At 46.3% G+C, this 15205-nt stretch overlaps 1 protein-coding gene across 10 annotated transcripts in view; it reads right to left on the reverse strand.

Annotated features, from left to right (window-relative positions):
• The window catches only part of IL1R2 (interleukin 1 receptor type 2), a 198842-nt gene that overhangs the window by 123997 nt on the left and 59640 nt on the right, over positions 1 to 15205 (reverse strand). For 8 of the 10 annotated variants that reach the window (XR_011255768.1, XM_069583816.1, XM_069583810.1 and 5 more), the window contains one exon: positions 3247 to 3387. Coding sequence is in view for 7 of the 10 variants with exons in the window: in XM_069583816.1 (XP_069439917.1) it covers positions 3247 to 3387 (141 nt within the window). In the remaining 3 variants the exon portion in view is untranslated. Of the gene's footprint in view, positions 1 to 3246; positions 3388 to 13096; positions 13532 to 14540; positions 14750 to 15205 lie in introns of those variants that run through there. The other 2 variants (XR_011255769.1, XR_011255770.1) reach the window with 2 other exon arrangements.

The raw sequence follows: 15205 nt of genomic DNA on the forward strand, positions 1-15205 counted from the left end.
AGAAAGACAGGGAGGGCGAGGGGAGAAGGGGAAGGACTTGGGGTTTGAGGCTGAGAAATGTCCTTTATTTGTTGACTGTCCTCTGTGAAGGGATGTGACATACTTTATGAATCCTCATGAGAACCATGCAATATAGATATGATAAACCCACTCTACAAAAGAGAAATGGGAGACCCAGAGAGTACAGAAACGAGTCTGGTCACACAGCTCAGGGGTTGAACTCTCATCATTGGCAGGTGGCATCTTCACCATTGCACCACCTGGGAAGCCCTACCAAGTAACAGGTCTGGTCTTCCAACTGGTTTGTCTGATTTCCAAACCTTTGCTCTTCCCACTTGCTCATGACGCCTCAGGGCCAAGCTCAGGACACCCAGAATATCCCCCTCTTGGTGTCACACAGGCCAGGCCAGCAGAGAAGGTGCTCCTCATCACCACGTGGAGTGAAACCTACCACAAGGAGAGCCAAGCTCCAACCCAGCTGGAGCATCACTGCCTCCCTGGACTGACTGCCTGGAGCACCTCCCTTCTGCCTCCCCAGACTGACTGCCTGGAGCACCTCCCACCTGCTTCCCTGAACTGACTGCCTGGAGCACCTCCCTTCTGCCTCCCCAGCATCTTGTCTCAGATGCACCCATGAGAAAACCATGAAGACAAGGCTACAATTCAGTCCCTAACTCTGTACCCCAATTAGTTTAAAGGTACACGTAGCCCTTTATATCTTTACAAACTCTTTGCCACTTTTGATAGTTTCCTACAGAACTCAAACATATTATGAATATGGTTACTTATAAACAGCTTCCCGGGTGGTGCAGTGGTAAGGAATTTGCCTGTAATACAGGAGATACAGAAGACAAGGGTTTGACCCCTGAATCAGAAAGATCTCCTGGAGGAGGAAACAGCAACCCACTCCAGTATTCTTGCCTGGACAATCCCATGAACAGAGGAGCCTGGCGGGCTACAGTCCCTGGGGTCGCAAAGAGTCAGACACGACTGAGCACGCATGCATGCGCCACCAGAAGTGGGAAAAGGACAGGTGTGGAAATAAGTTTCGTTTCCCTCTCGACCTTTGAGAGGGAAACAGGATAAACAGGGGGAGAAACAGGATAACCACGGGGACATCCACACAGGGTCAGGGTGAGGAGCAGATGTAGGGATGTGTCCGGATCTTGTAAGTCCCTATACCACGGTGAGCTGGCTTTATGGCTGCAGGCAGCCCACCATGCAGCCTCCTCTCTTACGTCTCCTGCATTAGCAGGCAGGTTCTTTACCTCTAGCACCACCTGGTTTATGCCCTAGCAATTCCATTCCTAGGCATATACACAAGAGAACTGAATACACAGGTCCATACAAACCTTGTGCGAGAATGTTCACAGCAGCATCATTTGTAATAACCCAAGGGCAGGAACAACTCACTGTCCATTGATGAAAGAATTACAAAGCATGGGATATCCACACAATAGTGTTATTTGGTAGAAGGGGAAAAAATGAAGTGCTGATCCATGTCCCTCATGCATGAACCTGGAAACATTCTGCTAAGTGAAAGAAATCATTTGCAAAACACATACTTATATGAAATGAATAAAATAGTTGGATCATAAACAAGGCTGAGCACCAAAGAATTGATGCTTTCAAACTGTGGTGCTGGAGAAGACTCTTGAGAGTCCCTTGGACTGTAAGGAGACCAAACCAGTCAATCCTAAAGGAAATCAACCCTGAATATTCATTGGAAGGACTGAAGCTGAAGCTCCAATACTATGACCCCCTGATGCAAAGAGCCGACTCATTGGAAGAGACCCTGATGCTGAGAAAGACTGAAGGCAAAAGGAGAAGGGGACAGCAGAGGATGAGATGGTTGGATGGCATCGTCACCCCATTGGACATGAATCTGAGCAAACTCCAGGAGAAAGGGAAGGACAGGAAAGCCTGGCGGGTTGCCCAGAGCTGGGGATGATGGGAAAAGGGAACGACTGCTCATGGCTACAGATTTGTTTTTACTTTGTGGTGATAAAATATTTCAAGTGCATTATAGTGATGATTGTACAACATGGTGACTGCACAGAAAAATCACCAAATTATAGACCTTGAATGAGTCTGTAATGCAATAAACTGTATGACATGCAATAAAGCTGTTTTAAAAATGAAAATAAAAATCCAAAGAGAGAGAAACACCTGGGGTTGGGAAAGATGGTCAAAAAAGGAGAGTCTCCATTTTGTGTGTATGGGAAAACATCCCAGACTGGACTCTGGGAACTCTGATGTGTGGCTTTGGCCGTTTCCTAGGGATCCTCATGTGTGGGAAGAAATGAGGAAGCTTCCTCCAGCAAGAAGCCAAGGACCTCCCACTCCGCGGGTCCTCAGACCACCTGCTCAAAGGCACGCATCCTAGTGTGCACAGACATGCCCAGAGACCCACCTCCCATTGACTTTCCCAGAACTGCTCTGTGACCCCAGGGAAGGAGAGGCCTGGAAAGGGAAACTGATCAGGTGCATCTGAGAAGAGGCCAAAGGACATTTGATAATGAGGGGAACGACTATTTGTTCTGCTGTAGCCACGCATTCCGGGAAACAAACTCACTCAGAGGATAATGCAGATAGCGGAGTGCAGTCTATTACACCAGCAGGCCCAAGGCAGAGTCTCCTCTTAGCCAAGGACCCCGACCAGTTTTTGTGAAAACCATATATACCCTAAGTGTACGTGCCCAAACCCACCTCCCCAAATTCTCTGAAACTAGTCTGAACAAAGGAAAGGAAAGATACAATCAAAGTTAACCCGTGATGCATATGCCTTAAGCCTAGGTAGTTAACAGTGGACAATTATCAATAGGCCTGTGGTTATACCCCAATAAGCATAATAGAATTTATGATTCTATTCGGTTACACAGATAATTACGGTATTCTTTTAGGCGACCTAGGTACAGCCCTGGGGCTCTTCCATCTGGGGGCCCGGTTTTCCAGTTGGTGTGTTGTTTCCAAGATACTGAGCATAGAGCTCAGAGTCAACAGTCCGGCCCAAGGTGGAGTCCTGCTCTCAAGATGGAGCCTGTTCTGTTTCCTCCTTCAGTTCCCAAGTACAGAGGAGATGGTGACACAGAAGGTCCATCAAGGGATCACGTTTGAGGGAATAAAACTAAAGGTTCTTTGGCCTGGGTGAGCTTTTAAAATTTTAGGATGTCGGGTATGAAGTCCTGTTGATTACGGAAGGCCTGTTTCCTAAGGAGGGTATGGAATAAACGACCCTCAACTCACCCCTGAAGTGTGCCAGCGTGCTTGAGGAGGACTCAGAGCTCCAGTGGACTCCAGGGAACATGGGACCTTGGCCCGGTGGCTCAGGTGACACCTCAGCTTCTCCACCACAGACAGCATGTGGGCCTCTCCAAGTGAGAAAACCTGTTTGGGACATTGCAAGGCTTTCAGGGGTTATCATGTGATTCATTTCCATACCTCAATCACTTGTTTCAATGTCTTCAAGGAAAATCTCACAAAAAGGGGAATTTCAATTAACACCGAATCACTGAGCCCCTAGCATCGCCCCAAGGAACTGATGACTCATTCCAGTTCTCTGGGGCTTTCCTGCTGAGGGAGGGGACCCTGGTGATCCACCCCTGGTTTCTGAAAAGGAAAAAAGAAGCCTTTCATACAGGACAAAGCATTCATCAGCATAGCATGATGCTGAATACAGGTCAAATAATGCAAATTATTGTCCACATTCCATTTGAATGCATGAGCCTTTGAGGTGTTGGGATTTTTCTAGAATAAATCCTAAGCTTTTCATTTCAACCTGGTTTTCTCCTTGCGGTTCTGGGTACAATACTGTGCTGAGTCACACAGTCACATCCAACTCTGCAACCCCATGGACTTTAGCCCACCAGCCTCCTCTGTCTCTGGGATTTCCCAGGCAAGAATACTGGAGTGGGCTGTCATGCCCTCCTCCAGGGGATCTTCCTGATGCAGGGATCGAACCCGAGTCCCTTGTGTCTCCTGCATTGGCAGGCGGATTCTTTACCACTAGTGCCACCTGGGAAACCCTCTGGGTACAATAGTAGAAACTAAAGGGGTCCAGAAAGCAGAAAGTCCTACATAAATCAACCAGAGTCCTTCCTCCAGGAACCCCATGGAGGGACAACCCGTCTGAGCCTCTGACCAGCCAACATCTTGTTAACACAGCAGGCACCTGCATCCGTCTTCCATTGGAATGCAGCACACAGCTGTCCCAGGCAATCAAGCACATTATGGAAAGGAGTCATCAAATAATTGCCTACATGACAGCGTAAGAAATAAGCCAGAAGGATATTCTTCTCACTCTTCTTAGAAATGAGGAAACAAAATTACAAAGAGGCACCCTGTTTGAGTTATACACTGTTTGAGGACAGGCCACCCAGGCCTGCCTGATCAATTAGACCACACCATCCTCACGGCCACAGCGTCGGGCACAGAGAGGAATGCGAGACTCGCTGGGCAAGCCGGACTCTTGCTGGGGTTCTTCGAGCCAGGAGTATTGGAAAGGTCATCTTTTCTCTAGTGGGTTGCTGCAAATAAAAGGTAGCCCTTGACCTACCAGTGGCTAAACATGCCTACCTCAGGAAAAGAACCTGTTCAAGAGACACAAAGATAAGGCACCTTATTGGCCCCTGGATCCAGCTATGCCTGAAGCTGTTCTGTTCCTGGATTTTAACTCTACTGAATTAGGAGCTAATAGATATTTTCTCTGTCTCTCTCTCTTAACTTCTCTCTCTCAATTTCCCTCCCTCCTCCTTTCTCTCTCTCATTTGTTACTGTAAGACTCACTGTCATTTGCAAATAAAAAGTTTACCAATATAAGTTCTTAGTTATAAGAAGTCAGGTAATTTATAAAAATTTTTATACTTTTATTCATTTGTATATTTTGATCATATTCAGGGGGAAAAACCCAAAAGTGGCCTAAAGCAATCATGAAATATTACCTTTATAGATGTGTTGATGACAGAAATTGCCTGCTCATTCCATCTAAACTTGAAGTTAGTCTTTGGTCAAATGTAGTCAAAACAGGGGCTTTCCAAATCCGGATCTATAAAAGGATTTGCTGTTTTGAATGCCAGCCAAAGGAAATACTCCCAAAAGAGAGAAATGCTTGGTGGACCCCCTCAGCTCTTTAATTCAAGAAGAGAAAAAATGTTTGTTGCTGTGGAGCTATAAAAACACTTCCAAGAAACTGAAGTCACATGTTTTCTGGAAAATCTAATTGCTGCTCTGCACTCACCAAGACATTTTATTAATAAAAGGTCATTAAAACATGACTGTAAGCTCTAGTCTGCTGTTCGTTGTAGGTCAGAATTCTCAAGGCAGCCCTGTTTGCTACAGAGGATGTTAGATGTTACCATACTCCCAGGCGTCTCAGTCACATCCGACTGTGACCCCGTGGACTGTAGCCCGCCAGGCTCCTCTGTCCATGAGATTCTCCCAGAAAGAATACTGGAGTGGGTTGCCACTTCTTCCTCCAGGGGATCTTCCCAACCCAGGGATTGAACCTGTATCTCTTTCTGTCTCCTGCAATGGCAGGTGGGTTCTTTACCACCGGCACCACCTGAGGAGCCTGTCAAAAAGTACACACTTCTGTATTTACAATAGATAACCAACGAGGACCTACTGTAGAGCACAGGGAACTCTGCTCAATATTATGCAACAACCTCAGTGGGAAAAGAATGTGAAAAAACAATTTGAAAAAGAATAGATATGCAATAGAATATAACTGAATCACTCTTTGCTGTACATCTGAAATTAACACAACCTTGTAAATATAACTCCAATATAAAAAAGGTAAAAAAAAAAAAAAAACGCAGCATGTGGGAGCCTGTAGTTGCTGGTGAAACTGGTAAAACCTCATAGCAAGTACTCGGAATGCTATTACTTCCTCTTCCCCATGGGCCCATTACACACGGAACTAAATGTGTTAATTAAAGAATTTGTTTTCCTCTTAAAAGAGCTCTCTGCTGGTAATTAGAACACTTTAAAAAGTGTTCTGGTACTTGACGTATGAGTGGTCTTGGGGGCTGGGTGGAAAAAGCCTCGAAAGTTCTCCTTCACTTGGCAGGTAAGGAGAGTTTTTGCTTAGACGTTCCCGCATCTTCGTAAGGGTTAAACTGGGGACAAAGCTAAGGATTCTGGGCATGCAGGGCATCGCTGCCCTGACACACACACCCACACACACCAAACCATCCCCTCCCAGGATCTAACTCAGGTGACCTGCTAGTTCCTGGTGACTTCCTAGCTATGTCAAAGCAGACCCTACTGTATGTTGTTGTTTAGTTGATAAGTCACGTCTGACTCTTTGTGACCCTATGGACTGTAGCCCACCAGGCTCTTCTGTCCATGGGATTCTCCAGGCAAGAATACTGGGGTGGGTTGCCACTTCCTCCTCCAGGGGATCTTCCTGACCCAGGGATCAAACCAACGTCTTTTATGTCTCCTGTATTGACAAGTGGATTTTTTACCACTGAGCACCAGGGAAGTCAATCTGGGGATTCCCTAACCCTAAAACTAAAGATCCCCCAGTATTCCCACACCTCATTTGTCTGACTCAGATTTCTAGACAGTTTCCAAACCGTGGCTTCCCAGCAAAGGGATGGAGGAAGTATAATGATTCAGGGAACCTGCTCCTGCTTACACACCCACTTTGGATGATAAGGAGCAGTCTACTTCGAACAAAAGTAGCAACCTTCTCTGGATGCTGAGAGCAAGCCTGTGATTTCTCCTCCCTGCACACAAGCTCGGAGGTCTCCGCCCAGCATCCTCTGGCTCAGAGGGGTCCAGTTTGGTTCAAGCAGCTTTCTTCCATAATTCCTTTTTGCTCAATTTTTGGCCAAACTTAAAAACAGAAAATTTCTGATGAGACTGCAAATACATTTAAAGAGAAGTCTCTAGAGTTTTTGCTTATTCCTCTGGTCTAAAAACAGTGCTGACTCTAGCCATACCTGCAAGATGCTTTTGTTCAAGGTTGGCTATGGATCCACCCCCTGTCCTAGATGTGCTAGAATAGAGGGAAGGGACGAATCTGACAGTTGACCACTAAGATCCTTTCTAGCAGAGAGTCCACCCTGCACAATCCTTTAATACCGCTCCCTGGCAGTTCTTGGGCAGGAATTCTGTCCCTCATTCCTCGGCAGACCTTCCCAGGTGACACAGTGATAAAGAATCCCCCTGCCAATGCAGGAGACATGGGTTTGATCCTTCAGTCAGGGAAATTCTCTGGAGAAGGGAATGGCAACCCACTCCAGTATTCTTGCCTGGGAAATCCCGTGGACAGAGGAGCTTAGTGGGCAGCAGTTCACCGGGTTGCAAAGAGTCAGACAGGGCTTGGCAATTGAAAAACAACAACTTTTACAGAAAAAGGTTGCCAACCCCTGCTCTGGAGAATGACAGTGACGAAGAACGCTCCTTGCAGGCAGCACGCACCTGGCACTGTTCTGCATGCTTCGCGCAGAGTCTCTCATTGAATCCTCACAGCAAAGCTGATAAAAGTATACCAATCAGTTCCACAGAAGAGAGGCAGAAAGCTCTAGGGTTCTCTCTTAGAACTGCTTTGGTTGATGTTTAGTCGCTAAGTCGTTTCTGACCCTAGGGTCCTCTGTCCATGGGAATTCCCAGGCAAGAATACTGGAGTGGTTTGCCATTTTCTTCTCCAGGGGATCTTCCCCACGCAGGGATCGAACCTGCATCTCCTGCACTGGAAGGCGGATTCTTTACTACTGAACCACTTGGGAAGCTCTGGAACTGCTTTTGCTGCATTCCAAATGTCATCCCACCCCAGAAAAGTATTCCTTTTTTAATAATAATAAAATAATTTTTAAAACAGAAAACAGCAACGAAACTAAAAACTGATTCTTTATAAAGGTATGAAATTGATAACCCTTTCATCAAACTCAAGAAAAAGATCCCAAATCAATAAAATTCGAAATGAAAAAGGAGAAATTACAACCAAGTGCACAGAACTACCAAGGACCACAGGAGACTATTACAAGCGACTCTGCCAATGTCAGCAGTGCAACATTGGCAGGGAAAAGCCTCTTGATGAGGGTGGGAGAGGAGAGTGAAAAAGCTGACTTAAAACCCAACATTCAAAACACTAAGATCATGACATCCAGTCCCGTTACTTCATGGCAAATAGAAGGGGCAAAAGTGGAAGCAGTGAGAGACTTTATTCTCTTGGGCTCCAAAATCACTGCCGATGGTGATTGCAGCCGTGAAATTAAAAGACGCTTGCTCCTTGGAAGACGAGCTATGACAAATTTGACCGTGTATTATAAAGCAGAGACATCACTTTGCTGACAACGTTCCATATAGTCAAAGCTAAAGTTTTCCAGCAGTCAGGTACGGATGTAAGTTGGACCATATACGTGGCTGAGCACCAAGGAACTGATGCTTTCGAATTGTGATGCTGGAGAAGACTCTTGAGAGTCCCTTGGACTGCAAGGAGATCAAACCAGTCAATCCCACAGTAAATCAACCCTGAATATTCACTGGAAGGACATACTGAAGCTGAAGTTCACCGGATGCAATCAGAGCCAACTCACTGGAAAAGACCCTGATGCTGGGAAAGACTGAAGAAAAAGGAGAAGGGATGGCCTAGGATGAGGTGGTCAGATAGCAGCACTGACTCTGTGGACATTAATTTGAGCACTCCAGGCAATAGTGGAGGGCAGGCATGCTACAACCCATGGGGTCTCAAAGAGTCAGAAATGATTTAGGGACTGACAAACAACAACAGTGGTCTTTACTGGCCATACTTCACAGCCTCAACATTCCATCAGGCCTCCAATTCCCATGGAAATTGGCTTCATGCTCCCCAAGCTGCCCTCAGGTCCTCAACTCAGCCTTCCGGTCAACTCCACAAGTCACCAGGAAGGGACACCACCTACTATAATTAACAAACTGACATCCTGGAATTCATCAACCTCTTGAAATTGGTTAGAACGAGCCTACCTCAGTTTGAAAACTCCACAGGTCTCATCCACTCAAGAACAGTAGCCCTAAGTCCTGACCTCCCCCCAGGCCCTCCAGAGGGGCCCTGACCGGCTCAATCTGGGGCTCCTGAAACCACAATCCTGGGAACAACCAAGCTTTGCCTTCACGAGCACACCTGCAGCCCTTTCTCATAAGCAACCCATTAACAATAACCCTCTGTTAACTTCCACTGATGGAAGAAAACTACTTGGCTTTGGTAGAACATGAATATTTTCACTATGCAAGTGTGTTTTGAAGAATGAAAAGCCAGCCATGGTTCAACAGTAGCCCTCAAAGCACTGGTTGGTATCCATGGTCAGCAAGAGGAGGCACTTAAGAACAAGGCTATCTGATGGGAGACCCCAGAATACTTCATGCAATTTGATCAAAGAGACTACTGGCTTCCTTCAGCTGTTGGCCTGAAGCCCAGTTTCTGGCTTGACTTAAAAGGACTTAGTCCCGCCCATCCTCACAAACAGGAAGATCTGTTGCATGTACTGGATCTACTGGAAATGATACCGTCCCTTGATCTGCCCTTGTAATCCATCACCCACAGAGGGGAGTCTGGTCTAGTGATCTGAGAACCCACGGAAATCCTCCCAAATCTCTAATGCCCATGCTGTGTTGTCTACAACTCCATCGGTGCCATCACTGAAGACACCTGTTTAAAGGTGAAGTGCCCTCTCCAATGACAATCCATGGCTTCATCAGCTAGTGAAACCTCAGCATGGGGCTTCCCAGGTGGCTCAGTGGTAAAGAACCCATCTGCCAATGCAGGAAATGCAGCTTCAATCACTGGGTTGGAAAGATCCCCTGGAAAAGGAAAGTGGCAACCCACTCCTGTATTCTTGCCTGGGAAATCCCATGAGCAGAGGAGCCTGGTGGGCTACAGTCCATGGAGTTGCAAAAGATTCAGACATGACTCAGCAACTAAACAATAACAACAAAACCTCAGCATGCCTCAAGGAGGAGCTTACAGTAAAATGAGAAGAAAGGACATGAGCTGGGGATCTTTGTCTCCTAAGCTATCTACACCTCAGTTAAACAGGAGCAGTAAGTGTCACCTGCCATTCCCACAGGTGGTGGCAAGGATGAACTGAATTCAGTATAAATTACATAACAGTATGAGCTCACTGTTTTCTTGCCTAAAGCCAGACTAGAGGAAAGAAGAGAAGGAAAAACCAAAAACTGGGGGGCTTACCAGCTAGGCCAAGGTTCCAAGAAGTAGGGAATGCTCAGAGATGAGGTGAGATAACCAGGCATGGGCTCATATGTGGTGGCTCCAGGCCACAGCTTGAGACACCACACTGATTGTTCTACCAAAGGGCAAGCTGAAGGCCCAAGATGCTGAGCACGTGTTGCCATGGCGCTCTCTCCCTGACTTCTAGATCCTTGACAAAACCCCTCTTCACTCTGTACCATGTGTGTGGCAATGTCTTCCTTGAGCTACCTCGCTGCTCGTGGGTCATGCATCCTTTTAAAATCTTTCATGCATCACAGGGTGGTGTCCTGCCTTTCCTGCTCCAGAAATAAGGGGGTAAAGTCCATTTGCATTCTTAAAAATATCTTTCATAGTCATTTTACAGATTTGTATTCTGCAGGCTCTAAAATTCTAACAACTGACCTGCCCTCATGACACCCTCCCTGATCTGATCAGCACATAAAATCACCACTGGTTTGCAATGAGTAACTGAGGTTATTGAAAGCAGAACTTGGATCAGGGTAGCACACAACAGCATCCACTATGCCTGGAAGCGGGGCATCAGGCTGGGCAGGATAAGTGGGGAGACAAGTGGAATGACAACACCCCAGAGATCTAGGAAATTGACCAGCAAACCAAGAGATCATTGTAATCTAAAAATTCCCACAACCTTGGCTTATGCTGCTGCTGCTGCTAAGTTGCTTCAGTCACGTCTGACTCCGTGCAACCCCACAGATGGCAGCCCACCAGGCTCCCCTGTCCCTGGGATTCTCCAGGCAAGAACACTGGAGTGGGTTGCCATTTCCTTCTCCAGTGCATGAAAGTGAAGTTGCACAGTCGTGTCCGACTCTCAGCGACCCCATGGACTGCAACCTACCAGGCTCCTCCATCCAGGGGATTTTCCAGACAAGAGTGCTGGAGTGGGTTGCCAATGCCTTCTCCATAACCTTGGCTTATAGAGACCTACAATTGGAAATTGTCATCCATGTCACCTAATAATAACAATCTAAGGAGCATTATTCTGGAAATAGTCTCCATGTAGTGCCCTATTTAATTGAATTCCCAAAGAAACCTAGCGAAATAGGCATTATGCTGCCAGCTTACAGAAATGTTAAGCAACTGTGGTCACACAGAGAGCTAAGGGCTGAGCTGGGATTTGAGCCTAGGTTAGCCTGGTACTTGGCTTCCCAGATGGCGCTGGTGGTGAAGAACATGCCTGCCGATGCAGGAGACACAAGGGACTGGAGTTCGATCCCTGAGTTGGGAAGATATCCTGGAGAAGAACAAGGCAATCCACTCCAGTATTCTTGCCTGGAGAACCCCACAGAGGAGCCTGGCAGGTTATAGTCCATGGGATGGCAAAGAGTCAGACATGACTGAAGCGACTTAGCTCACACGCACGCACTCACAGCCTGGGACTTAAACAGCCACCATCTGGGAGAAGTGGTCTGGTGCACTTCGGAGAAAGTCAGGCTGGAGGTGAATGATAGTTTTGAGGCTAAAACTGCTGCCAGATTTTTTAAATATAAAATGAATTAAGGCAGCAAGAGGAACTGAGAACCAAACCTGAGCAAAGAGTTAGTGGAGAGTCAACAGAATCTCAACAAAACCTCAGCCTTGTTTTCCTGACGCTCATTCTCACAGATGCTCTGGTCACTCTTGGTAAATGTTTGGTATAGACACTGCTACCAAGAAGAGTTTTTAAATTAACATTTTGTGTTAACATTTCCAACTCTTTGCGACCCTGAGGGCTGTAGCCTGCCAGGCTCCTCTGTCCAGGGAATTCTCCAGGCAAAAATACTCGAATGGATAGCTATGCCCTCCTCCAGGGAATCTTCCCAACCGCGGATAGAACCTGGGTCTCTTCAGTCAGCAAGTGGATTCTTTAGCACTGAGCCATCTGGGGAGTGCCCATACTACATTTTGATCTTAACCAAGTGGATGAGTAGAGATTAACGTTTTGATTAAAGTCCACAATCTGCACTTAAGTTATCCTGGGCTTTTCCCTGGTCAGGTACAAATGTGTTGTTAGCTGTTTCTTTGTGGCTAAGAACCTGAAAAGTTGACTCAGGTAGGACCTGCCTTCCCAAATACTGTCCACCCTGGGCAGGCAAGTGTCACAGAACCCTGGGGCAGTATCCCCTTGGAGCCTGTTCCAAGACTCCCCTCAGTCAAGCAGACCCCATTTCTAAACTCAGAGGCTGAGGGTTCCTTGGAGCTTGGCAGCCTCAAATGGCATCACAGCCACAGCTGTCCAATAGCTGGTTCCAAACAATGGTCATAGTTTACCTATGTCCATCTGTGTTTGATGTGAGAAAGCAAACACCAGAAATTGGGAGAAAATGACGTTACTCACTCCTCTTGCCAAACGGTGCATTCTGAAAATTTCGTTTTGAAAAGCACTTACTGAATGAATGCCACTCCCTGGGCTTCGTGGCTCCTGACCTTGGATTTCCTTAGAAGAAAACTGTCTTCTTAGCAACATCAAGGATGTGGAGAACGGGGTAGGACAAGAATGTTTATTGTGGTAGAAACCTGGCAACTGTCATACAGAGAGAAGTCAGAATAAGAAAAACTAATATTGTGTATTAACACATATATGTGGAAACTAGAAAAAACAGTACAGATGAACCTATTTGCAAAGTAGAAACAGAGGCACGTGTAGAGAACAAAGGTACGGCCAACAAGAGGGGAAAAGAGGGCGGGATGAATTAGGAGATTGGGATTGACATACACATACTACTGATACTGTGTCTAAAATAGATAATTAATGAGAACCTAATGTGTAGCACAGGGAAGTCTACTCTGTGGTGACCTACACGGGAATGAAATCCAAAAGACGGGGATGTATCTATACTTAAGCTGATTCACCTTGCTGTATAGCAGAAACTAACACAACATTGTCAAGCAACGATACTCCCATTTTAAAAAAGTTTTTATTAGAAACAACCTAATATCCTCCAATAGAGATTGGTTAAACAGTTTTCAGTACAGTGAAACAAATATCATTCATACCGTTAAATATTATCTTGTACAGACTGTGGGCTCCCAGGATTTGGGTTTACTCTTGAACTTTTTATCCCCACAAGAAAGTTTGGTTTACTTAAGACTGTAGTTTGCCACAGTTTACAACATACATAAATTTCAAACTATTAAAAATTAACTTATCTCCCCCCCACCACCAAAAATTATCTTGTAGATATGTATGTACTGTTGAGGAAAGATTAACTCAAACCCTACTTGAACCTTTGGTATTTTAGGAGGTCCCACCTCTTCCTGAAGGCATCCCAGGTGGCTCGGCGATAAAGGGTCTGCCTACTGATGCAGGTTCGATCCCTGGGTCAAGAAGATCCCCTGGAGGAGGAAACGAAACCCACTCCTGTGTTCTTGCTTGGGAAAATCTCATGGACAGAGGAACCCGGTGGGCTGTAGGGGCCACAGAGTCAGACACAAGTGAACACACACGCACACACTTTTTCCTAAATGGCCCCCAGACGTTTCCTTAATGATATTTAAGTATCCATTTGTCCCTGTCAAATGTCAGGTGGCACCCTCTAGAATGTTCTAGAATGTTGGGTTAATCTGATTTTATATGATTATGCCCACTTCTGACTTGAATGGAAATTCCAGGTTTTAATAAACTACCTGGGAGTCATCACTCACCATGGCTTCTGATCTGACTTCAGACCTGCCCTAGATCTAAGCTGATAACTTAAAAATACAGTCAGTAGAAAAGCCAGCATTTAGCAAGTCTAGACAGGAAATATGGGGGGGAGCCAAAACAAACCTTAAAGATAAATGAATACTTCTACATGGTCTTAAAGGAGGGCGTACACAGAGAAATCTCCAATTTTGCTGATGACTCTGAACTCCTCCAGATCATCAAACGGCAAGCTGAGAAACTTCCAAGAAACCCAACAAAGTAATGAGTAGTTGGCAGGAAATGAGAGCTGTAGGTCTCTGCAAGTATTTCATGATGACACTTTTCCCTAAAATGACTTCCAAAAAGTCACCCCTACTATCTTTATAAGACACACGCCCAACCAATCCATTGTAACTACAAGAAGAGATGCGATACTGACCACTTCTTGATAACATCTACCCATTGTCCCACCAGAGTCGAAGGACATGAAACCCCTGTGTCAAAAGGAACTGCCATCCTGAGTTTGATAAAAAGCTGAATTTCAGCTGTATTTAGGGAATTAGGTGAACTCTGGGTTACCACGTCTTTTAAAAGACAGACTGAGACTCAGGGAAGTTCTCAGGAGCATAAATGATTGATTGTGGAAATGTGTACATGGTGTGACAAATAAACACTGGAGCAGACCACAGGACTGGGGTGAAATCCCAACAGGACACTGACCGTGGTGTGGCCAGGGCGGCCTTGCCCTTCTGAGCCTCTGCTCCCTGCCCAGCCAAGAGGATTTGATTAGGAGCATTCAGAAAAGAGTGAGCACATCCAGCACTCAACATTCGGGGTGGCTGGAACATCCAGGGCTCAGGAAAGGACTTATTCTCCTTTCAGCAGGAGGCAGGCTATGGGAAGGTGGTCCAGAGGGGTAGCATCTTCACCTAGAAAAAGTGAAGGCATGGGGGATATGGTCAGGAAAACCAGGGGAGGGTACAGGATGAGACCTTTTCCCCCAGGACCCTTGAGAAACCAGCCAGGGCCCTCCCTCCCCCTCCTCCAGAGAGCCAGCACTTGGTGGAAAGCTCCCAAAGGACCCCAGAGTTCACACAGTGTCCTAAGATGAAAAAGCAGTGACCACCAGTAGGAAAAGGACAGCAGCCTGGCCAGAGCGGCCACCCTGGAGCCCGCCAGGGCTCGCCCCCACTCTGGCCAGCCCAGCAGTCCCGAGCGGAGCTCGGGGAGACCCGCCCGTCGGTGAGGTGATAGACTCAGCCGTACACACAGCACACAACACACTCATACACACGCATACACACACACACATAAAACACACTCACTCACATATACATACATGTGTACAATACATGCATATACACATAAACACATATACAACACAC

Source organism: Ovis canadensis, chromosome 3 (genome assembly GCF_042477335.2).
Source record: "Ovis canadensis isolate MfBH-ARS-UI-01 breed Bighorn chromosome 3, ARS-UI_OviCan_v2, whole genome shotgun sequence".
NCBI lineage: Eukaryota > Metazoa > Chordata > Mammalia > Artiodactyla > Bovidae > Ovis > Ovis canadensis.